The 27,754-nt window shown below is 35.9% G+C and overlaps 2 protein-coding genes across 25 annotated transcripts in view; both read right to left on the bottom strand.

Annotated features, from left to right (window-relative positions):
• Window positions 1–27,754, bottom strand: part of LOC111513366 (basement membrane-specific heparan sulfate proteoglycan core protein) — a 471,092-nt gene that overhangs the window by 391,156 nt on the left and 52,182 nt on the right. The gene's annotated exons all lie outside the window — the stretch shown is intronic.
• On the bottom strand, window positions 23,882–27,343 carry LOC111508069 (V-type proton ATPase subunit F). Its single transcript, XM_023163487.2, has 2 exons — window positions 26,832–27,343; window positions 23,882–24,218 (listed from the first exon to the last, which is right to left on the bottom strand). The coding sequence occupies exons 1-2, from the start codon at window positions 27,242–27,244 to the stop codon at window positions 23,984–23,986; spliced, it is 648 nt and encodes a 215-aa protein (XP_023019255.2). The 5' UTR covers window positions 27,245–27,343; the 3' UTR covers window positions 23,882–23,983.

Here is a 27,754-nt window from a genome sequence, read left to right on the forward strand (position 1 = left end):
TGTGAAGATGAAAATGTTATAGAAATTTCAATTTTTTTTCAGAACAAAATAGTGGAGACAATGACACTTCTCCCGGGTTTAGTGGGATAATGAATTATTATTCCACATGCTGGAAGTATAGTTGGTTGGTTTTGGAACTGCTTATTATTAACGTCAAAAAAAATATTAGTTTCATGGTCAAGATATAAACTCAAATTCATTTCAAAACTGTTTCACAGGACAACTAATTCCAAATATAGGTACCCTTCAATAGTGTAACAGTTTTGAATAATATTTCCTATCATAGTTGACAATTATCAAGAATTTCAGGCGTTTCAAACACAAACAGAAATTTGGAATTCCTCGTTGATCAATGACATATTTTTCGAAGAAAATGTGATTCTTTTGTAATTTCTGTGGTACTAATACTTCCTTCATTCAAATTTTTTTCTACACTTCAGTCCCCTTGGGTCAAACTCAAATCAAGAAAGCTCTGAAAATGTATAAAGCAAGTACATAAAAGATAGATAAATTCATAAAAAGTACTGTACTGATCAATTTCAGTGACGATGAGATATCGATTTATCGATTGACATCGCGTTTGAAATAACTTGATGGAAGATCCTTCAGAAATCCCTCCAAATGAGGTTTACAGGATCGTTATGCTTTGCGTAAAATAAGGCAAAAGCACGTTTTTTCGACATTATGAATACTTTCTTCAATCAAATCGAAATGACAAAAACCATAATAGAAATGATCCAAAATAAGCAGTCGCAGTGTTAACAGTGAAAGTTTTAGGTACAATTTTGTAATTTTCATCATTTTTTTGAGAGACCTCTGCAGATTAGGGTCCGTATGTTAATCAAAAAATGAAGAGAAATCCAAATGAACGCTTATATAGATTTTTGATCTGGCACTTTTTTCTCATCTGAAATCTGAAATGCTCTGTTTTGTTTTCACTCCATGAAATACAATTCGCAGTTGACATCTCTTGATGAACCTATCAGTTTCCTCATCATGACATATATTTTCAGAGGTATTTATGATAGAATAAAATAAAACTTCATTGGCCACATTACATACAGGGCTTTTCATGATGAGCGTTAATTAGCCGTTTCTGGCAAACTTATCAACGGATCAACCTGAAAATTCTACAGTATGCATAAGTCAATATAACCTACACACCTAAAATATTTTAGACGAAGCAGCGTTGTCACTTCTACTATAAAGTAGCGGCTTCTTTGATTTTTCAAATGGAACATCCCGTATATAATATCATATTATGATTCATTATCACTTTGTCAACAAATTCATATACTATTTTCCTATACCTATCTATTATCGTTTAGAAGATATAAATTAATTTCGATAATTTTTTTACCAAACATGAACTTTTATAAATGCTGATAATCTTGAACTCTCTTGCAATAAAACGATTAAATTCGAAATGGAGTGGAGTGATACTATGAGGATCTTCACTCCGAGTCATATTTTCATTTGCCTCATACAGAGTCTTCAAAAAATGCAGATACTTTGATCTCATGAAAAAATGAGTGGAACTCAATTTTTTCAAATGAAACACCCTGTATATTTCAACATTTATGGACTCTACCTCCAATTTTAGATTAACTCTTTTCAGATAATACTATTTTTATTCCGAACCGTTTTCGAGATAAACTGTTTTAAACGGAAACTGACGTGGTTTTCTTGCTCGTTTTTTTGAATTCATCACTTATTTTGGATATTCAACATTTTTTTTATACTCAGTAATATTTTTTTATGCAGTTTTTCAACTGTCTCAGATCAGTCAATTCGAAATTGGTATGTACCTACCTTAGAAAAAGTTACAATTTGTATACATTGCGGTATTGGTCTCCAACGTACAACAGTACACATTAATATTTTTTAATAGTGTGCTTTGGAAAAGTAAATAAACCAATTATTCAACGTCAGACTTTCGTTGGCGGTTTTGACTGATAGCTACCAATTATAATAGAATAATGTCAAGATCAGGTTACAGTAATGAAGATTTCTTGAATTTATTAATAATTTCAACACATTACTGACGGATGTCTAAATGGAAAATGAATATATTTATTGGCTTTCTTCAAATACAGTGTTACTCTAGCTAGCGCCGTAGCATGTTTATGATATTTCGACATATAATAGAATTTTGCTTAGCATTCCATCAAAACTTTTAGGTAATCCGAGTCACAATATTTCGTTCGCCGGCAAGTTTCGTTGAAAACATTATCTAGTACACGCGATATGTTTATCAAATATAACTTCTTGCGACCCAAGGTGTGTGTACCTGAATATGTAATACCTATCCAAATAAGGACAAACTGCTTACTTGAAAATTTTCTATGCCACCAATAATTTAGTCGAGATACGTCACATGGGAGAGTCAAACAAGAAGTTCTAGAAGGCAGTTACTAAGTGGAAGTAGGTGTGTGATAAATTTTTAAAATTAATAAGAATGTTTTGTTATTATGCAGCTGTTGGATGTTCATCATTGAATGGCTAACGTATCAAACGGCTCATTGCCAACCTGATGTATGCTTGCGAAAATTATACGTCGACGCTAAACTTCAAGTTATTGTTAGTAACATTCCTTGTTGTTTTGGATAGACTGTTAGCGGAACGTCCCTCAACAGTATTCATCGACATTGAGATAAAGAAATTAATGCATGAATACTTTATTTTGAAGTGTAATTGACAGATAAAGCTTTCAAGATGGCAACTAGGCGCCATCTGGTAAAAAAATTAAATGGAAAGGGAGGTCTCGTGACACTTTTTTGAAGCCCCTGACAAATGCTTCACAATCCTAGTATATAATGTCAATATCTTCAACTACTACAAAATGGCGGAACTTTCAATAATTACCTAAATACAATGACATTTAACTACCTAGTATGAGGTAATAAGCTTGAGATCAGTTCAGAAGATGCTCGAAATGGTTGCCTTGAACTTCTTGACATTTGAACAGCCTAGCCGATATTTCACGCCGAACATTTTCGAACACAGTAACGTCAATATCTCTACAAATATTGATTATTCTCTGCCGTATATCCAATATTGAAGCAGGTTAAGTTTCGAACACCTTTAGCTTCGAATAGCCCCCAAAAAAAGTTCCAAAGGTGTCAAATCTGGCGAGCGGGCTGGCCATCCTGTAGGACCTCGACGGCCAATCCAAAGACCGGGAAAATAGTATCCAAATAGTTTCGTACTTATCTAGAAAAATGGTGGTGCTCCATCTTGTTGGAATACAATATCCATATCGAATATTCATCAGGATTCGCTTCGACGATTTCAGTGATGAGAGGATAAGCAATAGTTTCCAGCATATTCAAATACAGTTTCCCTGTTAAATTTTCATCAATAAATAGAGGTCCTACAATATGGTTTCCCAATATTCCTGCCCAAACGTTAATTTTTTCTGGATATTGGGTATGTGTTTCCCGGAAAACGTGAGGGTTGGTGTCACTTCAATAACGGCAGTTTTGTTTGTGAACATTACCGTTTGGAAAAATATACATTCGTCACTAAAATGAATATTGTGAAGTAGGATACATTTTAATGGTTTTCGTCATGACTTCGCAGAATTCTGTTCTTCGATCAGGTTCATCTTCAGTTAATTGATGTACCATTTCGATTTTATATGAATTGATGGATGTAGCCGTTACTACGTGATAGGAAATCATAATGAAGAAAAAAGAATTGAAACTTTTTATATTTTTTACCACTTTCATTTGTAACAAACGTTACTGCAGTTGCGTCTTATGAGGAGGTTTTCAAACTTATACAAATGTACAAGTTTGAAAATGTATAATTAGTTACAAATAAAAGTGGTAAAAAACATAGAAAGTTCCAATTCTCTTTTCTTCAATAATTCTGTATGGATGATACATATTCCTCTTCAAAAGTCTCCACACAGTAGAAGGAGACACTTTCACAAACATTCGCGACGGAATAAGTAGACTGTTCAAAATTTACAACCATCTCACCAATTATTTGCCCTTGCTGTTCTCCGGAATGGACTGATGAACTGGGGAATGAGGTGTTCCACGAGGGCCAATTCTTGGCACACTACTATTAACTATCTATCTATCTATCATTCAGAGAGATCTTCTGTTAAGATCTTGTAATTTCTAATGTTCACATCTGAACATGCTATTACTTACCTGATTCGTTTTTCTGACCTTGCTGATAATTTAAAGTCAATTTGGCATTCGATTTCAATCTGAAGTCACATAGCGAGAAATTGGGTTGTTGAAAGAGCTTGTAACTTAGGACCAAATATGAAATCAAATTTTGTATTACTCACGTATGACATTGACAGAATTAACAGGAAGTGCATCTGACAGTTTGATATCCTTACCTGAAACAGAGAAATATATAAATATATCATAAATTGTTTCAATTGTTTCCGTCGCTGTATTATATTTAATCGAGAAACCGATTTCTGTCAAGGTTCATTTGTTCCTCTGACAAACATGGAGCCAGGCTTTAACCTGAACGAAACCAAGACGACTTTCCACCACTGTCAAGGTTTTGACAGGTCATAGCGTACCTAAAAACTATTATTATAAGACATTCTTATTTTTTGTCTACGTATAATCAAACGAGAGATGAAACTATTTGAATTCACCAAGTTTACAAGTAGGTAATTCAGTTTCTGAAGTACCTAAAATATTCAACCATCACCAAATTCTAGATCTGGGACAGTTCAGAACAAAACAAAGACGGATTCATCCTTCAAGGAATACTAGTAAGGAAACAACTTGCAGTCCAACTTTGAAGATATATCCCTGGAATCCTCTTGAAAGCACATAGAAGTTGAAAACGTTGTTTGGCAGAGATCAAATACTACTACTAAATAGTAAAAGTGGTGGTATTGAAGAAATATTGTCCAAATTCCGTACACTGTTTGCTACGATATACAAGAGTTGAAAATATTATATAACCATTTGGTGGGGTTGATAAAACAGGCAGAATATTTTGAATATACGGAAAAATAAGTTTCATGTTGTGATTTATTTCTTTATACGCTGTCTGTTCAGAAAATATTATAAATTTTCATTTTTCTCGAAAATCATTCAAAATAGCCCCCTCAAGTGTAATACCCTTGCGCCAGAGTTTTTTCCAACCCTTGAAACAGTTCTGATATACACTTTTTGATATGTCTTTTTGAGCGATTAGGTTTTAATCTCCTCAATCATTACAAAACGCCATTCCTTCATGGGTCTCTTCAATCTTGGGAACAGAAAAAAGTCGCAGGGGGGCAAATCTGGTGAATACAGTGGCTGAGGCATGATTACGTTGTTGTTTTTGGTCAAAAAATCACGAATGAGCTACGACAGGTACAGTAAAAAGTCGCAGGTGAGCAAGTCTCGTGAATATGATGACTAAGGCATCATAACAGTGTTGTTTTCCGTCAAAAAACTACGAATCAGCTTTGACTGGTATAGGAAAAAGTCGCAGTGGGGCAAATCTGGTAAATACGGTGGCTGAAGCATGAGTACGCAGGTGTATTATCGTGATGCAAAAGCCATGATTTGTTTTTCAAATGAGCAAAACCTTGACCTTTGATCGAACTCGCGGTTGATGTCATTCAACCATGTCATGGTTTTTTTGGTCAAGAATCAACATGCCACATGCTTCAAAACAAAAATTAAAAAAAAATGCATGGCGAACCAACCGATATGCCGACATCTTCAGCAACTTCTCTAATAGTGATTCGGCGATTCTCCATATCAATTTTCTTCACTTTCTCAACATTTTCATTTTCGGTTGTTGATGTCCTGGAGCACCCAGAGCGAGTGTTGTCATTTACATCTTCTCGACACCTGTCAAATTCTTGGATACTTTTTTTTTCGATAGCAGAAAATTGCCAAACACACAAAACACTTCTAAGTTTCATGCCTCTCATCCAAAAACTAAACACGCTAAACAGCTGGAACTGTGTACTAATATAACATTCAAAATTCACCTTATTTTTTCAACAAAATTCGTACATACGACGTACAGCCATGTCTGATAAATTCAAATGACAAAATTCCAACTATTGATCTACAGAAAATAGAAGATTCGTAAACTTCAATCTCCAGTAATTGGTTAAATATGTGTAATGAACAAATTTTCGTTTCAACCTCGTATAAGTATTGATAATGAATTATAATTTAAGCCAGGTCTCCTGTGAAAAAAATTATTTTCATAAATTCAAGAGAAAAGCAAGGTGCATACTTTTCGTTGGACCACTCGATATAGTATTTACAATTTGAATTTTCTTGTTTCTAAATATTAAGGGGTTGGTGACATTTTGCCGATTGGTCGTTCTGATTCTATTCAATATTTATATAAATTGTCTTGAGTTGTGAAACTGTTGAATTTGAAACTTGTGATATTGATACCTAAAAATTTTGTTCAATAACATTGTCCAACTTCATTTTTGAACTAATTTTCATTCAACCTTTCTCTCTGATAATCTAATCTCATTACCTTTTCTATTCAATTTTCTTCGTGATATTGGTTTGGCAGCAGCAACAGATAACCTTCAAAGCAGATAACTTGGTCAATTTTGCATGTGTCGTCGACGGCATAAACATGTAAAATCGTCGGAATTAGCATCGTCAAATATGCATTCGCATCCGTCTGGTTTGTTCGAAAGTAAACTGGATAAAAACATGGCGAGTTTGGTTTGCTAGGTGCATACATTTGCAGATTAACGTGAACACAATCCCGGTTTATTTCCCGTTTCTCTAATAATGCTAATTGAGTTATTTGAACATGACAAACGTCTATGTATACTACGTGATACAGTAGTGTGGAGTTGAATCTTATATAAACTCATGGATATTTTTTGGTAATACAAAAGAACAATACACACATTTCTTCTTTGTGATGACGACCATGATTACTAGATCATCATTAGTCAGATATGACTGCCATATCACTGAGAATTGTCATTTTTCAGCTTTTATTAGGAGAATCCAGTATTTTTCAGATTCTACTGATATCATCAGTAGTATAAACACTTCAGTTTCTCCACTTTCCTTTCCATCATCATCATCTGTGCGTTCCAGCTTCACACAGTAATCATATAATTGCTCCAGCACTTACTCAGATCAACCCTGTCAACAGATAGGGTTGCACTAGTCTCGATAAAGACACGTCTCTCCAGGCTAGGAAGTAGAAAGCTGGTTCTTCATCAGTGAGAACCATTAAGAGAGTCATAGTTACGACCGCACCGGGGGCCGGTTAGGTCCCCCAGACGCACCCTGGCGTTGGATACGATCAGGCGTGGTGGGGTTGATTTTCGGGAAATTCTTGCGGGTACCGTCCCTCGCCCACACCAACAGGATTTCGCAGGGCTTCCTCCCGCTTCACCCAACCCGGAGTTGCCTCCTTACATCTACTTAGTGTGGCTAACCAAGAGACAGGACCATCGGCAGCGTTCGACCGAACGTTCGTACAAGTTAACTAAGCTCGTCTTCCGCCAGAGAGTGCTCGCGTCGCACACCTGCTCCCGCCAACCATGCCAAATCAGTTGGGAATATTGTCCTGGAAGTGGCCGGTCGGGATCCTAAGCTCAGATACTAGTAGCTCCGTCCATTTGGGGTCCGACACCTCGAACGTCTGCCTTGGTACCCTCCAAGACTAGACTCGAATACTAGTACCCGTTGGAAGGACCGCGAGCCCCGACACCTAGAACGCTTGGATCCGTACAGAAGCAGGCGAGAATCACGGAACAGCATGAGCTGTCCAGTGCCTCAGTAATGGGGATGCAATGCACCCATGAATGGATTATCGCAACCCTGTATGGAGCTAGTGGAGCCGCTGCCCCTAAGAGGCCGACGCCAGTTGGAGATGAGGCTCGCTAGCCTCCAGCCGCGAGCGGGCACTCACCTCCCCTCTAGAACTCATCTTAGGAAAGTTCCCTTTCCAACGTTTGATGAGTAACCGTCGAGGACTCTTTCGAGCATCCTCTACCACACATCTTATGTCAAAGGCGTCGCGCCCATTACCCGTTTAGGTGCGGGATAGGGCGGTTCGCCAACAACTTTTGGGTGTACGCCGTGTGGTCTGCACCGCATACCCTTACGTTACACCAAGGGGCATTCATGTTGGGAAAGCTACCTTTCCAGCGTTGGATGAGTAACCGCCGAGGGCTCTTGCGAGACACCTCTCCTACACATCTAGCTTGAAACCGGCCAACGCTTGTTGCCCGCAGGTGCGGGACTGGGTGGTTGACCGATAACTTTACTGGGTGAGTGCCGTGTGGTCTGCACCGGGGGCCTGTCAAACACCCATAAGAGAGAGACAGTTACCCCGCCACTCATCAGGAAACAGAATGTCCATAGGCGAAAGTTGAAAAGTCTTTACTTCTCACCATGCAATAAAAATAAACACAGGAATAAACAATGTTGGTAGTATGTTGGGTCGGAGATTAGTCACAGATTAGTCACATTTTGAAGACTGCCATAAGTTTGGCATGGTCATCTTCAAGGTCCTGAGTACGTACATAGTGCGGAGTCCTCTACGATTCTTTCTGAGTTTATGGGGGGTTTGATAATGCGAGAATACTAGGTCTAAGGAGAAAATTCGTTGGATTGACAGGGGTCAGACGTAGATCATCAACTTCATATATGGGCTCAGAACTAACTGTGTGGTACTGAAGTAGACCAGAAAATGGTCCAAAGGCTTGTGGAAGTGAGTATTACAGATTCGTAGAGTGGAAGAAGTGTTCTTTTGCATTCATTGTGTGCCAGAAGTTAAATTTTTATTGTTTACAAAAGACTATGGATGGTTCCCTATCAGATACTTTTACTATCAACGCTGGTGTTTCATATTGTCTCCAACCCTTTTTCTGTTAGAATAGAAAAGAAATTCAATATATTTCTCTACTGATAAGAGCTCGATGAAGAACGGGGAGTAAAACTACGGTCAACAATTTCAAGAAACGACGAATATAATAGTACGTTATGTGTTTTTCTGCAAGTGAACCAAATGTTCATGATCTACTGAGAAAAGGCAAGGTTGGGTTAGGTTAGGTCAGGTCCGAAGTGAGTGGGTCTATTCGACCCTCTACCGCAATCCGCAAGAGTTTATTGTGGATCACACCTATTCACACTCAACCAAATAAACTCAGCTTCTTAACTAAACCGATTAGATTATATGGTGAGTGGTCTTTCAGGTCAGATGGTAAGAGTATGGCTCTGACGAACTCTGAAAACCTGATTCAGTTCCCAGCGGGACAGGCACAAAGTATGTGCTCTGTTGTTTCAACATTTTCCAAACAGAGGTGACACACAATGTTTTCCGACAGTCCAAGTCTCTGCATATGATGATTCAAATGACAGTGACCTGTGAAAAGGCTTGTTAAACATCTTTACTGTAGTCCAACAACTGTTTGGAGGATTCAGCCAGGAGTCCATAAATCTTCTTGCCTTCCACGTGTTCAGTGATTGTTTGGCAAAGTTTAAAGCGATGTCAGTGACAGGTTCTGGTCCAATGAAGCTGCTTACAGCACCCTCTTTTGCAAGGGAGTAAGCAGTCTCATTGCCTTCCAGGCCAGTATGGCCAGGAATCCAGACCACAGGCAATTTGTTAAGACACAACAGGTCAAAACCTCAGAACAGCCTTCTTCTTAAAAAAATGGCTGTTGATAATAAGAAAGCTATTGAGGTTAGGATAAAGAAACAATTTTGAAGCTCTCAACATCCTGTTACTCAAAAGTTGAGAGATTTAGGACCCGTAGAGAGATTCACTCTTACGTCGAAACTTCCTGTATAACGTTTTATGAGTATCGTTGCCTGTACTATAAGAAGAAACGTAAATTATATCTACTAACGTTGAAACTTTCACTTCATGTTATAATAGAATGATTGTTTGATGAGAAGTGCATCAAATGCAGTCTGTTCTTTAGCAGGGTCACGGCAAACCTGATTCATTAGTTGAATTCAAGTTCGGCAATCGATATGACCTTATTTTAAAAGAAATCTGCTCGACGGAACCGTTCATGAATGGCGATAAATCTTCTACTTCTCAAGCTGCTCTCCGCAAATATTGATGGAGCAAATATACACAAACTTTGTGTAAATACTTTCTGAAAGTGATATACTGGTGTGGAGTGGATTATGACTTGTTTCAAAGTATGTGTAACCATATGGCGTATAAACTGTAATGCAGAATATTTTCTAATTTGAAGGATTTTTTTAATAAATCGGAGAGTCAAGAGTTCCAGAATGTTCTAATTGTTTTTTTATGAATGAAATGGTCAAGTTGGTTTCTAGAGATGTATTTTCATTATCGACATTCATTGAATTTGGTTGGATTTCCTTTTTTGTTTTACCAAATTTTGAAAAAATCCAATTGAACTCACCTAATTTTGCCAAACACGAATTTGAAATCAAAATGAGGTGGCTCTGGTTCAAGAAACCACTTCCAGTAATACAAGCTTTTAGAAAAAATGCGTATTTTCATGATCGCAAACTGTAAATGTTCATCTTCTTGCCACTGTTCAATTTTCCAGAAATTGTATCTTTTCTCTCAAACTATATACTTTCATATGGAGCTGGTCTGAAAAGTTTGTGACCCTACACTCGTAAATGGAAGCTAGTGAATTTCTGTTTTCATGTGTATCTGTTGAGTAGGGAGGGAGAGTGTGACCCATTGTACATCCTCCCGAGGAGTCCTCCTAGGTCTTCGTTAATAATGAAAAAAATATTGACCAAGTACTTTGAGGATAATAAGTTCATTAATGAATCACAATTTGGCTTTCGCTTAAATCGCTCAACTACTAGTGAGCCACAAGGGTTGTCGAGAGACTGATTGAGGGTCTTGAACAAGGTCACCATATGGGTATTACTCTCTGTAACTTCTCTAGGGCCTTTGATTGTGTTTCCCATGATACACTTGTAGAGAAACTGAATTATGATGGAATTAGAGGGGTAGCTCTCTCTCTTCTTGAGTCATATTTATCTAATCGATCTCAAGCAGGATTTTATAACAACAGTTTGTTCAGTGTTAGGGATGTGAAATTTGGTGTTCCACAGGGTTTCGTATTGGGCCCACTGTTGTTCATCATATATATGAATGACCTTGAGTCCATTTATATCTCCATATGCAAGTGTTCTATTTTCTGATGACACAACACTGATATATTCACATAAAGATTACAGCTCCCTGATCTCTTTACCTGCAGATGCCAAGGGGAAAGCCGGAAGGTGCTTCAATGCAAACAGGCATTGGGAGTAACGTTTGGCTGGTTCCGCAATTGTCGAAGTCGAAGTATCCACTGGGTCCTGAAATTATTAGTCCAGCGGCTTCCTTGGCTAAAGGCGTTGTCAAATCACTTTGACGTTGTCAAATTACTTGACAATTGAAACAATATACTACTAGTGTTTGTGGTACTAGTTGAATTTGAAATGAAACTTCATTTGTTGGTATTTAATTTTTACAGCAAACAAATATAACCATAGTTGATAATCAGTCTTGAACAAATAACTTTTTGAAGTTGCTCTCATAGAAACCAAAAACATATCTAACCTATAAAAATGAATATAATCACGCCACTGTTCCACAATGCAATAAAACAATTGGGAATTCGACTACGAATGAAACGAAAGTTGAGGTTATTTCTATCTATTCATGCCATTAGAATTTCTGGTCGAGCCAATGTTGTGTCTACCGGCCAACTAGTAACCCATATAAAAACAGCTGAATTAATTTACTAGAATCCTCAGGTCGAAAGGTGTATTCTGGGATGTATGTTAATAGGTCTTTGTTGCGTTGTGATTCTGGAATCATCTTGAATATCAGAGTGATCTCTGGAATTTTACGATGACCACATCCGTAGGAGGTCTACCGTCTTTATGGAATGTCTCCAGTTCAAAAGTGATCCTTTGGTTCTTTATGAAAAAGTGGCACTCCTAAGACTCTTGTGCAAAACAGATAATATCACTCGACCCACTCGGGAAGTCAATATCTCATTACACATTAGTGTGAAGTTATCCATTAACTTTCATCCACAACTTCTAATGTAGAGACAACCTATAGTGGGATAGAACTACATTATTGCGCAGTATTGCCAAGTCTATAAAAGTTCTACTTGCATAAGAACTTCAATGTAAGAAATCTTGCTATATTTTTTCAAAATATGAGTTCATCGATTCTACTACTCCATCTTGATACAAAAATAGTGGGAATCTTCCAAAGGAAATATCTATTGGTTTATAAATGATAAAAAAGATGCTGTCGTCAGCAAGCAACGTTATATACAGTGTGTAACAACGAAAACCAAATCCAGAACGTGATTTCTGCTTAGATGATTACCAGGATTTTGCTCGTTGAATAAAATTGATGTTCTATTAGCATTTTGGTCGTTACCAAAAAATAAAGCAATAACTGAAACCCTTTCAGCAGTAGTGTAAGACATTTTTGAACGAATAACAATACACAACCCGTTTAAACAAAACACTCGAACGATGTACTAATGAAAACTGGAAGAAGAGGAGTGGGTATTGATTTAAAAAAAGGGATTTTATTTAACAAAAAACTGATAAGAAGAACTGCTCAATTTTTTTTTTATTTAGCCATACAAGTTACCGAGTGGTCTATCTAATTTATTATTAACATGGCAATTTTAACTTCAAATTATCTGGAAAACTAATCGCTACAAAAATTTTCTTTCAACAGATATGTAAGGGTATTCGAAAGACCTTTAAAACAAGGTGCCACTCGACCTACTTTCTCTATCTAAATAAGGGTCGTCGTGTCCCCTTTTAATTAGAAATTGACGTGTCCGAGCTTTTTTTAAAAATCTTACTTTTTTTATTCAAAAACGGCTCTGTTAAGTTTTCGTTGTTACACACTGTATAACGAATTTCAGTACCACCTGAGAACTTGTGCGAGCTAAGGACTAACGAGGCCATACCTTTTAACGTGTGATTCTTAACACGGATTAGTGGATTCAAACTTGATCTGCTTTTTCTAATTTGCAAAATTTCCGCTCATACTTAGATGAAGTATTCTTGATCTCCTACAGTAATAATGAATAACACTAGATTATAATATAAGAACGTAGACTTTCACGGCCAGAATCACGAAAAGTTAGATTCGTTAAGTATTGTCTTATGTCATTGGTCTTCATATATCATTGGTCTTCTTTACTTTCACGTCCAGAAAAAGATGATTTTCACGACATACCTCAATCATTGGAAATGTTATAATGGTCATGTTGTTGCGGAACTGATAATGTGGTTAAAGAGTTCCACATAACTGCATCGAAAGCAAGAATTCTTTCGAACTCAGTGGTTATTACAGTGATCCCATTTTCTGCAGGTGTACATCCAATCATAGAAAAAATAAAGGAAGATATAAGTACACATGAAGTGAAATATGAAGTGGAAGCACAGAATAATACAACCAGTAGGCTTACCACGTGATCCGTCCGAGTTGCCGGGGACCTTCAACCGCTCTTATGATGAGATTCTCATCCAACTACAGTGCTGTAGTATCGAAGGATTCGACGGTCCCACGGTCGGAAATTGATATTGTGTTCAAATTATTCGCCGTTATTATTGTTTTCAGTTTTTGTAGTTGGTTAAGTAACATACTACAAAATCTTCTATAGTATCTTTGAATTTGAATTTCACATGAGCGCATGTCTATGGTAAAATAACGAAATTGGCTCTGAATTTCGTTTCGAGGTCACTGAGAACTTAATGAATTTATGAAAGTAGTGGAAGTGGACTTACTGATTGATTTTTACCACGGTTAAAGAATGAATCTGAAGTAAAAGAAGAATTCTGAATGAACAGTCAAAATAGGGTTAGGATTATCATTGTTTATATCAAGAGAAGTACAATCGTCATTGAAAATTTTACATACAGAGCTAATCGTAGATTTCACTCGTTCGATGAGATGTTTATGAAACGTAATTTCTTGTACCGCGAAACTAGCCTTGGCACTTGGTTCACCCAATAATCAGTTTATTCCTTTAATGATTATATTGTACAAGAAAGTTAGGACTAAGCAATCATTCAGGGATTTCGGGCAGAGTTTTACAGGACTGGTTTACTCCAAGGCGTTTATTCACCCTTCGGTGTGTGATACCAAACAGTTGGACTACAGTAGGAATGAACTACGATGTCTAACAGGCTTTCTTGCAGGTCACTGTCATTTAAATCATCATATACATAGACTCGGACTATCTGAAAACAGTGTATGTCGCCTCTGTTAGGTCTGTTAGGTCAAAGTAAGTGGGTCAAATAGACCCACTTACTTTGGACCGAACCCAACTTAATCTAAGCAATTACGTCTCTGTTCCAGTGGTTGGTAATCAGAAGTAGCTAATGGTTTATTGATGCCATATCTCCAAATGGGAAAGTGATCATCACAATTGTGAAACATATAAGTGAGACATTTGCGTTGACTACGTTCAACAGCATTTTGTTATAAAGGTCACCAAATTATTGTATGGTACTTCAATTTGCTTCTTATAACAGTAGTGTATTCATGCTCAGACTCGCTATATTAGTAGAACTCGATCAGTTTCCAACAAGAATCCAAGTAATTTCATCGCAGCCCTAACTTTAGAGTCAAAATATTTACTGAAAGATAATTTGCTATCAAACATAACCCCCAAATACTTAAAGCTCAAACATTCTTCAAGAACTAAGGTATCAGTACAGCTGTTCATGATAGGTGAGCATTTTCGGCTGAATATTGCAATTTCATAATTGGATATGTTGAGTTTCAAGCAATCAACACAGCACCACTGCACCAAGGTCAATGAATGTTTCAGAGCTGTATATTCTCGAGTCATCAGCGAACAGAAAAAAGTTGGAACTTATTTTAAACGAGAGGTCATTATTGAAAATAATGAATGATATCGGACCCAAGTTAGACCTCTGCGGGAGACGTGGGGTGACTTTTTAGTAATGGGATGTGAATCCAACACATTCTATAGACTAAGGTCTATCAAGTAAATACGATCGCATCAGTAGGGGGAGTGGCTCAAGAAAACCAACTGCTTTGAGTTTATCTGACAATAGATGTTCTAAATAAAGTTCGGATTATTATTATAGCAATTTCAACAATAGCATTCCAGTTAGAGTCTAGTCACATCCAGTGGTATTTTCATTATGATTTGAAAATCATCACAAAGTATTCTTTCTGGATGGATTTAAGCGTGTCTGTATACAGTGTGACCCTAAAATTTGAAGTTGTAAACCGATTTCAATAATTTTTTTTTTGAAATGTCAAGTACTAAAAGGTCTACCTTGGGACAAAATTTGAAATGTTTATTGAAGTTTCAGGGCATACTACTATATTTTTTCTTAGTCGAAATTCGGGATTTTTTATTAGCGATTTTTATTGAGAAAATCACTACGCCACTGGATTCAGAGTGCATTTTAACAAGTGTGACCAACATTTCATGAAAAAATATTCATTATTAACAAAGTTATGACAACTCAAAAATTCGAAAACTCACACAGCTAACAGTTACAAAAAACACCGTATATCAACAGATATAGCCATGAGAATTTTTTTTTATGATTTCAACAATAAAGTGCCGCCAGATGAAAAAAAAACAAATATCGTAAATATTTTTAATGAAAATAATGGAATTACATTCAAGTTTTCACGCAAATTAACTAAAACTAAGACCTAATATTTCAATTCAAATCTTAGTTGCCATGGAAATGATATTACAGTTTGACACTTGTGAAAGATTCAAGTGTACTATTGTCAACAATATTCACCTTACAGTTCTTCGAATTATTTTGTGTCATGGCTACAAGATTGAGCGGTAGAGAGAACATTGAAATTGTACGCCTTTCGGGAGATGACGTTAGAAGTGCTGGAGAGGTTTGTAGAGTATTTAATGAGAGACATCCAGATAGTCCTCGTATTAGCTGCGATACGGTGAATAAAATAAATAAAATATTCAGTGAAACTGGTACAGTATAGAAAATGATGTTAAAAAGTAATCCTGTACAAAGACGAAACAGGAATGACAGGAATGATCAAATCATTTTAGATTATTTCCTAAAAAATATTTTATATACCGACGAAGCCACTACAAATGGAGTAATGTCATGACAGAATTGTCGCTATTGGACAGCGGATAATCCTAACTGTGTAATAAACTGTAAAAGCCAGTATTTCCAAAAAATCAACGTCTGATGTGGGATATTGAACGAACGAATTATTGGTCCTTCGTTTTTTGAGGAAAACATTAATGCGCAGAGGTTTCTAGAATTTTTAACACAGAGTTTTGGAATGCTATTCACGAGCTGCCAATCAATGAACGATCAAATTTAATTGTCCAGTTAGATGGGTGTTCAGTTCATTATGCCAGAACTGTGAGGCAATGGCTTAACGAACATTTTCCAAACCGATGGATAGGCCGTGGTAGTCCGTTTATAGAGTGGCCACCCAGATCTCCAGACCTCACAGTTTTGGACTTTTTTCTCTGGGGACTTCTCACACAAAAGGTTTACAAAAATCGCTCGAGAGATAGAAATGAACTTTGTGCAAGAATTCGGCAGGTACGTGCAGATATTAGCCCTCAAGAACTAAGGAACGTAATCAGAAACATTCGTAAGCGCTACGACACATGTTTCGAAATACGTGGTGGATTAGTAGAGGCTACTAGAATATGAGTTAGAATTAATTGTTGCACTGAATCGAAACATTTCAATAATTAGTTATTAGTTACGTTTATTAAAATTTTTCGCTTCATTGTTAATTGAATTGGGTGAATATAATTTCGTTATTTTCATTAAAAATATTTACGCTATTTGTTTTTTTTTTTCATCTGGCGGCACTTCATTGTTGAAATCATAAAAAAATGATATATTGTGACTGTTAGCTGTGTGAGTTATCGAATTTTTGAGTTGTCATAACTTTGTTAAAAATGAATATTTTTTCATGAAATTTTGGTCACACCTGTTTAGAGGCACTATGAATCCAGTGGCTTAGTGATTTTTCCAATAAAAAAATCGCTAATAGAAAATCCCGATTTTCGACTGAAAAAAAATATCGTAGTATGCCCTGAAACTTCAATAAACATTTCAAATTTTATCCCAAGGTCGACTTTAGTACTTGACATTTTAAAAAAAATTATTAAAATCGATTTACAACTTCAAATTTCAGGGGGGTGTTTCCATTAAAAATGGGTCACACTGTATATGCACTGAGGTATAGTTTTCTCTGTAATGTTATTTTGAAAGGATAGTAGGATCATATATTCCAATCACGAGCTTTGTAATGTTGAATTTCATGATTTCACTTACGTTCAAACATACCCAGGATAATAGACGATCGATTTCTTACCTGAAACAAATAAATCAGTAGGAGGATGTACGGAGAATAAAGTAAGTACGAAGAAAAAAATTTCACCAACATGATAAGAGGAGCATTTGAATAATTATGTTGGATCACCAATAAATCTTTGTTGAACTCACCAAAACGAAAAATAATTTTTCCACAATTATTTTTGGGATACGTGCAATTCCGTATTTTTCTACTTTCGGTATATCACAAAGGAATTCCGAAAAAACATCCCTTGGCTGTGGAGAGCACTCTACACTATCGACAAAATTCAAATATATTTAATAAATCGTGGGTTTTCTTAGGGTTAACTTTATTTTCGTATTCAAAACAGCTTAAGGACGACTGGAAACTTTCAATGTATTCTAAAAGTATAAAGCACTTTTTGATATATATTTTTCGGAGTAACGCTATTGTATACCGAATGCGCTTTATTCAGTCCCATTCACTTTTCTATTTATGTATTGTCGTACACGTGGTTATTATTAGATTTTGAAGAATTTCGTGATTGTTTCATTTGATTACTAACAATATTTCATTCCACTGCAAATTTTGGCATTATTTCAAAATGAAAGGTAATATTTGAGATATGATCAATAAAAAATCAGTTGAAGAATGCTGGAGACAAAAATAGGTTAGTAATGATGGACGAAAAAGAACCAGTAGAAATTAAAAAGAATAAAAAAAACTAATCAATAGAGTTTATTCTATGATTTTCACTATAAGGGTTTTACAAAAACAGCGACACCCCAACCAGCAAAGTTGTTTTATAATTCCATGATGTTGCAACAGTTTTATTTCATTAGTATTTTATAATTACTTCCAAAATGCTAATTGATTGTATTAGATGATCGGTGAACACAATACAGTTGTAGGCAATTAAAGTGTTTTATAAATTTGTCATAGAAATGTTTATGAATTAAAATTAAAAAACCATTATAAAATAGTCAGGAAATTATCACAGAAACGTTTTTACAACTAATTTATCAAACTTATTTTCCTATAAAAGTGAATTGTTTTGTAGCAGTTTTATAACACTTTTCTGCGATATTTCATGATAGTTATGAAACTATTTCAAGCTCATTTTATAACTGTTTCCTGTAGCTTTAATGAAATTATTTTATTAAAGTGCTTTCAGATACAATTTTATCTTCATTGCCATATTGTCACTTCAATGATAATTCCCAACTATTTTATAGTATGGTATATTTACTACGATTCCAAAACACTAACATAACTGTTATGAAATCAAATTGCTTTTGCTAATATATATTTGCTGCCACCAAGAATAAAATGCAGCATTTAAGAACAACCAGCTGACATCGCATCGATTCCTAATCACAGCTTTGGAAAATTCTTCAAAATTTCAGTTGTATTTAGTAAGAACATTTTTGTTAAGTTATTCAAGTGGGGCACCATCGATGTCGTGGTGGAAATTAGTTTTTCAGCAACTTCTAAATATTTGATTTTTATTGAATATACGTGTTTCGCTATACAATAGCTTCTTCAAGCATAACTAAGAGTTACTTCTGTTACGTCTACCTAAGTAATAAATCTACCTGAAAAAATATACCTGAAAAAGCCAGGTATCAATACATTTTTCGAAAATCTACCTGTAAATATACCTAACTATTATTACCTGTGTATGAACAGATTCAATAATGGCGAATTATTCAAGTCAGTTGGATTGTTCATAAGATGGTGACAGTTTTTGAATTTGTTTATTTCCATACTCTCCAACAGGTTAACTTTCAAACCTTTCTTCTGCAAATGGAGGGGTTCGTATTCATGATTGAACTCATGTCCTCTGAGATTAGATGACTGGCATATGTGGAATTCACTTTTCCGTTTTGAAAACTATATTTGTGTTCCTTTATCCGACTTTTGAACGTTCTTCCAGTTTGACCTATATAAAACATCGGACATCACCCACACGATAATTTATACACTCCTGATTTTTCTGAAACTGAACTTTTATCTTTGTTATTTTTATTGTGCATGCTCAAGTTGTTGTTAGTTTTGAAATCAATTTGGCAATTTGATTCAATTCGATGTAAAGAATCTGTTTCCCAGTATCCCTCCGAATGAAACGATTACTTTGATGGAGAAGCTATTGAGCAAAAACTCTATCAATCCAGTAGTGAAAATTGAAATATTAGACATGCATACGGTATGTTTGTCACAGAATTACTTCCAATTCAATGACAAGTTTTACTCATCTTGCAAAGGTCTCATAATGGGAAACCCACTTAGTCCTATTCTGGCAGAAATTTTCATGGACGATTTGGCGAGAGGAATACATAGTAACCCACTGGTAAGAAGTTTCCTGTATTGGTATAGATATGTGGATGATATTCTGGTATGTTTCACGGGAACGAACAGACAGTTGACAAACTTTTTGAAGTTCATAAATTCTCTTCACCCATCTATCACATTCACAGTGGATATGGAACAGGACGAATGTATACATTTTCTGGATTTGACAATAACAAAAGTTAATAACAAACATGATTTTTCAATTTATCGTAAACCGGCACATACAGATATTATCATTCATAATTCGTTCACTCACCCATATCAACATAAGGTAGCAGCTATCAACAGTATGATCCACAGACTGATAAATGTACCCTTGTCAGAAGCGAATTTCAATAAAGAATTGAATATAATGAAGCAAATAGCCGTCAACAATGATTATGATAGTGGTCTGCTACATTCTTTATTATCAAAGAAGTTATACAGTCAAGCTTTGAAAGGAGTTTACCCAATTCAAAGAGAAGAGGATGAAAGTTATAGAACCTCAACCTACTCAGGCCAACCCACTACAAATATTTCAGATTTTCTGCACAGCAAAGGTGTTAATACTGCTTTCAAAACCAACAACAACTTGAGCATGCACATTTAAAATAATAAAGATAAAAGTTCAGTTTCAGAAAAATCAGGAGTGTATAAGTTATTGTGTGGGTCATGTCCGATGTTTTATATAGGTCAAACTGGAAGAACGTTCAAAACCCGCATAAAGGAACACAAATTTAGTTTTCAGAACGGAAAAGTAAATTCCACATATGCCAGTCATCTAATCTCAGAGGGACATGAGTTCAACCATGAATACGAACCCCTCCATTTCCAGAAGAAAGGTTTGGAACTTAACCTGTTGGAGAGTATGGAAATAAACAAATTCAAAAACTCTGACCATCTTATGAACGATCAAACTGACTTGAATAATTCGCCATTATTGAATCTGTTCATACGCAGGTAATAATTGTTAGGTATATTTCTAGGTAGACTTTCGAAAAATGTATTGATACCTGACTTTTTCAGGTATATTTTTTCATGTAGATTTATAACTTAGGTAGACGAATAGGTACTAGGTTATAGTATATAAGGCTGTAATTTAGAACTCTTAGTTATGCTTGAAGAAGCTATTGTATAGCGAAACACGTGTCGCGGTTTTTGTAAAACCCTTATAGTGAAAATCATAGAATAAACTCTATTGATTAGTTTTTTAAATATAGATTTTCATCAAGTATCGGCCTGTTCTATTCAATTATTAAAAAGAATACAAAATAACTAATTCATCGAGAAAAAAAACTCTGAAATGAAATTACAGATGAATAAAATACAAGTTAGAAATAGAACAGTTGAAAAAGAATTAAGAATCAAGATATTCCCAGAGATTCCAAGCCAAGTTACTTTAGGACGTTTCGAATATTAGTATTCACAATGAAATTCATCAGTGCATTGTTCAATATTTGATTCAACTGTCGAATATGTTAATCTGATCGATATAAATGTGTGCGCGGCTTTGGTACATTCTCACAGACGTTTCTATTCATAGATAATTTTTTTACTAGCCCGTCAAGCTGAAGAAAGGCTCAGTGATTACTCTTTGAGCTCATTAGGTACGCCACTGTTCCTTTCACTTTCTGAAAGTAATAACAGTCTGATAGAAATGCATTCATCTTTTCATGAAAAAGATAACGATGTAGTGGGAGAAACCGAGACAACTTATCTGAATTTCGGGAAGCGCATAATGTCCAAGGCTATAAGTTCCTAGATGAAGATAAACCACAAAAAAACAACTGCAGGCTATTTACTGTACAGAGAGAATCTGTTGTGAGGAATCAGTGGACATCTCAGATATTTCAATTTTTATTTTTATTCCATTGTGTAGCCGTAGTCAAAAAGAAAGTGATGATGAAATCTAATTAACGAAACGTTGCATGGCAAATTTGTTCATACTAGATTATAGGTAGCAATTATGAAGCAGGATTGAAAGTTGTCTTGCTTTTTTTTGAAATGGAGGCGGTAGAACCAAAAAATTTAACAGTTCTAGTTTTTGGAGATTATTGCAAAAACAATCATTGGTATTCTCGATCTCGAAAAAGATTATTGTAGTTCCCCAAAATAGGAAACTTTTGTCCGACAATACCGAGCTTGTAAGTCTTGCCGTTTCCGCGATAGCAATAGTGGGGTCAGCTAAAAAAACGGAAAAATAAGAAAGACAAAAAGTTTTTTTTGATTCTAATCTCTCTTAAAAATATAGTTTTTTCGATTCCTTCAACCGGTATCAAATTTGCTTACCGACCGTATGAATGTTCCAATCAATCAATATATTATGCTTTATTGCCGGAAGATTAGTATCTTATTGACAAAGTCTTGTAAAAAATCAAATGCATGTCATAAATTATAAAAAATACAAAATACAATATATGATATAAAATATGAAAAATTCAAACATTGCAATTTCACTAATGAAACATCAAGAAGACAGATGAGTTGAGGTGAACATGTAGTGGTTATCCAAATCTGAATCGTCTAGTGTACATTTAAAAGTAACTAGTTTTGTTTTGTTTAGGTTGAAGCATAAGGAGTTCGCGTTGCACCAGGCTTGAATTTTTAGAATATCTATTTTCATCATATTTGATAGCTGAATAATTTCTTTATTACTTTATATAATAGTGACATCGTCGGCAAATACAGTAAATTGTCCTACGATGTTAATGGTTATTAGGTCATTCAAGTATATTGAAAACAACATTGGTTCTAAAACAGACCCCTGAAGTACTCCATGTTTCATGTCAGTGAGATCAGACTGTCCACTTGATGTTATCACCACCTGTCAAAAAGAACCAAACCATGTCAAATTTGTTTCTCTTATTCCATAATGGCTGAGCTTCCGCAGCAGTGTCTTATGATCAACGTAATTGAAAGCTCTCGAGAAATCACAAAACACTGCTGCAACAGCCTTGCCATCATTTACGCTAGAGTATGCATTCTCCAGAAAGGGGAAAATAGCATCTGTGGTATTTTTGGAACTATGAAAGCTGAACTGAAGGCTAGATAGTACATTGTTTATCGATGAGAAGCACCAATCTCTCAATTATTTTTGAAAGGGTCTATAATGAAGAAATGAGGCTGGGAGTTGAGGGGTCTTCCAGATCTCCGCCCTTATGTTGATACTAACTGTGATCGTCATTGAACTACTTTCATTGTACTCATTCAGTTTGTACCCAAAAGTATTGATATACTATCACTTAGATGGAATACTCTCATTCGCTATGATGTATTTCGTAGTTCAATTATGGTATTAAATCAAGTAACCATATGAATGTTTATGCGTACTGTCATCATGGTAAAAGCAGAGTTGTCTATTCCGGTAACATAAAGTTTTAATGTTACGAAAGAAATAAAAGCTCCGTCTTGTAATATCATCGAAAACGTTGGTGATGGTGATAAATGACAAGTGTCTTGTTTCGATACTTTGAAGTACACAATTGAGGATGATAGCGTTCCGAATAGGTGAAATTTCATATCTTCACTCTTTTAATCACACAAAGAATTTTATGAAGTTATTTTGACATAATTTGTTTTATTTCCTCCATTCGAAGTTTCCCCCACTTTTTTCATGAAGATGAACAAGTAGAAAGCCAGAACCTGTCTTTGAAGATTCCTTGATTGTATCCATATAATTGACAATTATAGAATGTTTTTCAAGAAATGAGACGGTGAAATGTATTGTCTAACAATTAAATTTCAAGTAATATAAATTTACATAAAAAAATGAAAAGTTATAACAAATATATATTCACTCTTTTACCGAAAACCAAAATCATCTGCTGCAAGTTTGCAATATAAAATGATGACGTTAACTTGTACAAGTACAACCTTCTGGGAAACACGAACTATTGGCTTAATTGGATCAATATTGGAAGAGGGTTGAATTAACGTCAAAATTGACCTGACAGAGATGCAACTCAACCCCAAAGGTATCAAATTCTAGGATTATGTCAAGAAAACAATGTATACAGCCAGAGTTCAAAGTGAACCAACTTTAGATATCAAGAATGGGTTAATGATGTTAAGGTTGCTGTAACACCGTTATACACATGGAAAACTTATTTCTTCGCATAATACTCCTCAATAATGAAAGGTTCGTGGTTTTATTATGGTGGTTGTTTTCATGGTGTCACTGGATAACAAAGTTTTCGTTAAAATGGAAATTTATCGGTGAAATATTGAAGTCTTGTGGGAGTACTGTTGTTAAAAAAACGACCACTTCAAATTTGATAATAATTTCAATTTATTGTTCAGCTTTTGTTTCCATTCTTCCATCTATCTAAATACATGAATTATATGAATCATTTTGTTGTCAATTTCATCAAACGTATTCAGAACTGAACGAGCCACAACCGCTAGAAACACTTTTGCGGGTTTCTTTCTTTTCCGATATAGTGGAATGTCTTTTTTCCACAATACTCTTTCTAGTATCTTGTAACTTCTCTTCCCTCTCCTGTTCGTTAGCTTCAGCAATTTCTAGAATATGATCGATGCTTATCTCATACGGACCATTTTTTCCAGGAATCTCCATGATTACTGGTAACTGTCTCCTGTGTCTATAAGAAAGTGCAATCATACGAAATTATTAAAAAAAATACTTTTCACAAGTTAATGTTCTATAAACAATAACAATATCTCCTGTCGATTATTGATTTATTCTCAGTTAAGGTTACAAATTCTACAAATTAACAGCATTCCCACATTTTTTCAATTTCATACTATTTTGGTTTTTTCATTTTCCAATTTTTTCCATTCTTAATATTTCTATTTTTAACAATTCAATCGAATATTTCAGTTCAGTTATCAGTTACTAATAGACTATAGAGTTATAGACACCATACTAGCAGGTCATGATGAACCCCTCAGCTTCTGACTTCAGTCCACTGAGGAGAGCAAAGCTCAGATGCTTTGATACGCCTAGGTCTTCAATTGGCACCATACAGTGTCTTCTTCTGGAGGGGTTCAGAATCATCACCTCGTTCGATATCCAAAACTAAACCGAATTCATATCAGCCAATCGGGTAGCTGCCCTAAAGAGAAACGCCTCAATTTCCGCTAGCTCATGGTCACGAGCCGTGAAGAGGAGATCCAAACTCCTGATGACTTTTCAGGCTCCATCCAGTACCATTCTGTCATAAACTCGAAAGTCCATGGACTACCTCTTGTCGCGAGAAGTACAACCGTAGTACATACTTTTTCGGGTCTTTACCTCGAGTTAGTACCACCCTTTACGAGTGCACTTCACTACTCCAAACGAGTAACGCATCAGCATCTTCGATCTGACGGTTCGAATGACCAGATATGTCAAGATTTGTACTGATACTTATGCTGTGGAGAGAGTTCTTTACTGCTCTTACCTCTTGTGAGAGACGTTTTTCAACCCAGAGGTAAGTAAACGTCTCTCCAGCATCCAGATGGTGCAGGATTCTTCTATCTACCAGTTGCACATCCTATCCGGAATCCCCGCATCGTCCTCATTAGAGATGGACCATTGCAAGATTTCCATACCAGTAACATGCGTGTTCTCATCCACCACCCTCAATGATTGGTGGAGATACTTTTCTACAGAGGCATATAGTTCAAATACAAATGGGTGACATTATGGTACCGAGGGTACCACATTTATACCCTCGAGTACTGAGCAATAGTATGATGCAGAAAAGAAGGGAACTGGAGGAATAACCCTGAAATATGGCTCTACTGAAAGTGGCGCTCTTTGGACCCTAACCTGATGATGCCTGATGAGCAGGTTTTCTCAGGAAAAAAACACAACCACTACAGGCAAATCCTCAAGGCACTTTGAAGGCGGTGCCTCTGCGAAAGTAGCAATTCACATTGGATTCAAATCAGTGGAGATTAAATTCATTTGTAAAGACGTTATTAGGAAGTTTATTTCACATAAAGGCAGTTCTCCAAATGAGATGGTTCTGAAACAGTGAAGTTCGAGATGTACTGAGTTGAACCTCAAAACGATGAGTAGCCACAGTCCGTCGAGTATTTCTGATATGTACTGTTCTTGGTGGAATCAAATATGCTAAATCACTTGAACACCTCCTATGGAAGTATCTATAAAAGAAAGTCAAACGTCCAACCTTTCTTCGATGTTCCAGTCAATCAAAGATGTTCGCATCTCCAATCAGGCAGATGACTCTTTTCAGGATGGAATCCAGCAGATTCAGGGTATGCTTAGGAGCAGAGCTCCATACATGTAAATAATACTCCAAGAAAGGTCTGATCTGAGCTTTATGAGGCATCAAAAGTTGCTGAGGTGTGTACAGTTTTCTGGTTCTGGTGTTCCAAGCTTTTGAGAAGCAGCTTGACTATGCCAAGACATATTGGTGTACATTTTAACTCTCAACAAACTTATCGAATCAGAAAGCGGAATTGTCTTGACAGAAGACATTTATCTTTCTGGAGAAAGCCGATGCCTGGGTTTTTGTGGCATTGAATTGAACCTGGTTACTTCCACCTCTATATCTGCATTGAGATATGCAACCTGCTGCTGCCGGTGAAGATATGCATCTGGAATCCAAATGGAATGACGAGACAAGTGTGCTGTCGTCAGCAAAGCAATATATTGGATGCTTGGTGTTTTTCCAATAAGTCATCGATATACAAAAAGAGGGTTGGAGACAATATGGATCCCTGGAAAACATCAACGTTGATGGTGAAATTATTCGAGAGATATCCATCTACAAGGACTTCTCTCTTCAACCAATTATTCTAATATATGTGTACGAATACCGGGTCAACTGTGATGTCTTGTGTGTATGTGTTGCTCGTAAACAACTCACGACACGAATGCAAGCATGCCTTTGGTGCGTGTAATCCAAATCTCCAATTTTGGAGATGAGAACGGTCTACCCCTTGACAAATCAATCAGGAACAGGCGGCTTTCCATTCAGCCATGGTTTGAATACTCTGGCCGGATGGCGGTGGGTGTTTGACAGTTTCTCCAATAAGTGTTCAGTCCATCTGGGCCTGAAGTAGCAAAAGTTCCTGTTGTCAGGTTCCCTAGAGATTGTTAAACTCCGCCTTTGACACCATATAATATCAATTAAGCTAAATATATTTATATTTGAAAATTATTTTTTATGAAGACTTTAATCATCGTCAACTGACAAAAAGTCGCATGTAATTGTAATTTCATTCAAAACCTTAGAACGCACCTGTGTATCGTATGATGAACTCTAACCGCTGCTTCCTTCTGTATCAGAACTATCGCAACATCCCTACGTTGAAGGAAATCGTTCAGCGCCCTTTCAATATCTATATCCATCGTCTTCTCAGCCACAACAAAATAATTCGGTTTTTCGTATTCATCCACCTGTCCTATCCCTGCCAGAATATACCCGACGCAAGTATCTTCATCTGCTATAATTGCAAACAGTTTGTCAGTTGCTGTGAATTCTGCTGCTACTGATACGGATGCCTCACTTCCAGATGAATCGATGTTGAGATCGCTAGGATCTTCTTCTTTGATCGGGAAGAGGCGCTGATGCGCGTCCATGAATTTTTTTAGACCGGCATTGATTTTTTCTTGTGCTGGAGATGGCTCATTTTGATTTTTGCGATTGGGCATTAACTATTTTATGGAAAGTGTTACTGATAATTTTCAGGAGAGTTTTTGGTGATTCTGAATTTGTAAATGCCATTTTATTGTCAAGACGGTTGACGTTGTCAAATTGGTGACGGATCATTGAGGAAGCCAGTTATTGAGCATTGTACTCCAAGTACATGTGTATTTCTTTATATTGTAGTTGATGTGTTCAAAAAATCTTTTCAATAAAAATGTTTATCGATTCCAAATGTTCTTGAATGAAACAATTCTGGGAAATAAACCTTTCTCAAGTTTCCCATAATATTTTTCATTATAGAGTACTGAAAGCCATAAATCTTCCTCACATTCATCCAAAAAACCACTAAGATATGTTTTAGTTCAACAACGTTCATAGTTTTTTGTTAGTAGACAATAATTAAAGGTCACTCTAAAGCGACAAATAACCACATATGATCACCAAGTGATCATATGTGGTTATGGTATAATGATCATAAGTGATCATTATACCATAGATACCTTTGTTAGGTACCT

Source organism: Leptinotarsa decemlineata, unplaced genomic scaffold, assembly GCF_025532065.1.
Source record: "Leptinotarsa decemlineata unplaced genomic scaffold, Ldec_3_MD MMD2_P_RNA_scaffold_5, whole genome shotgun sequence".
NCBI classification, from domain to species: Eukaryota; Metazoa; Arthropoda; class Insecta; order Coleoptera; family Chrysomelidae; genus Leptinotarsa; species Leptinotarsa decemlineata.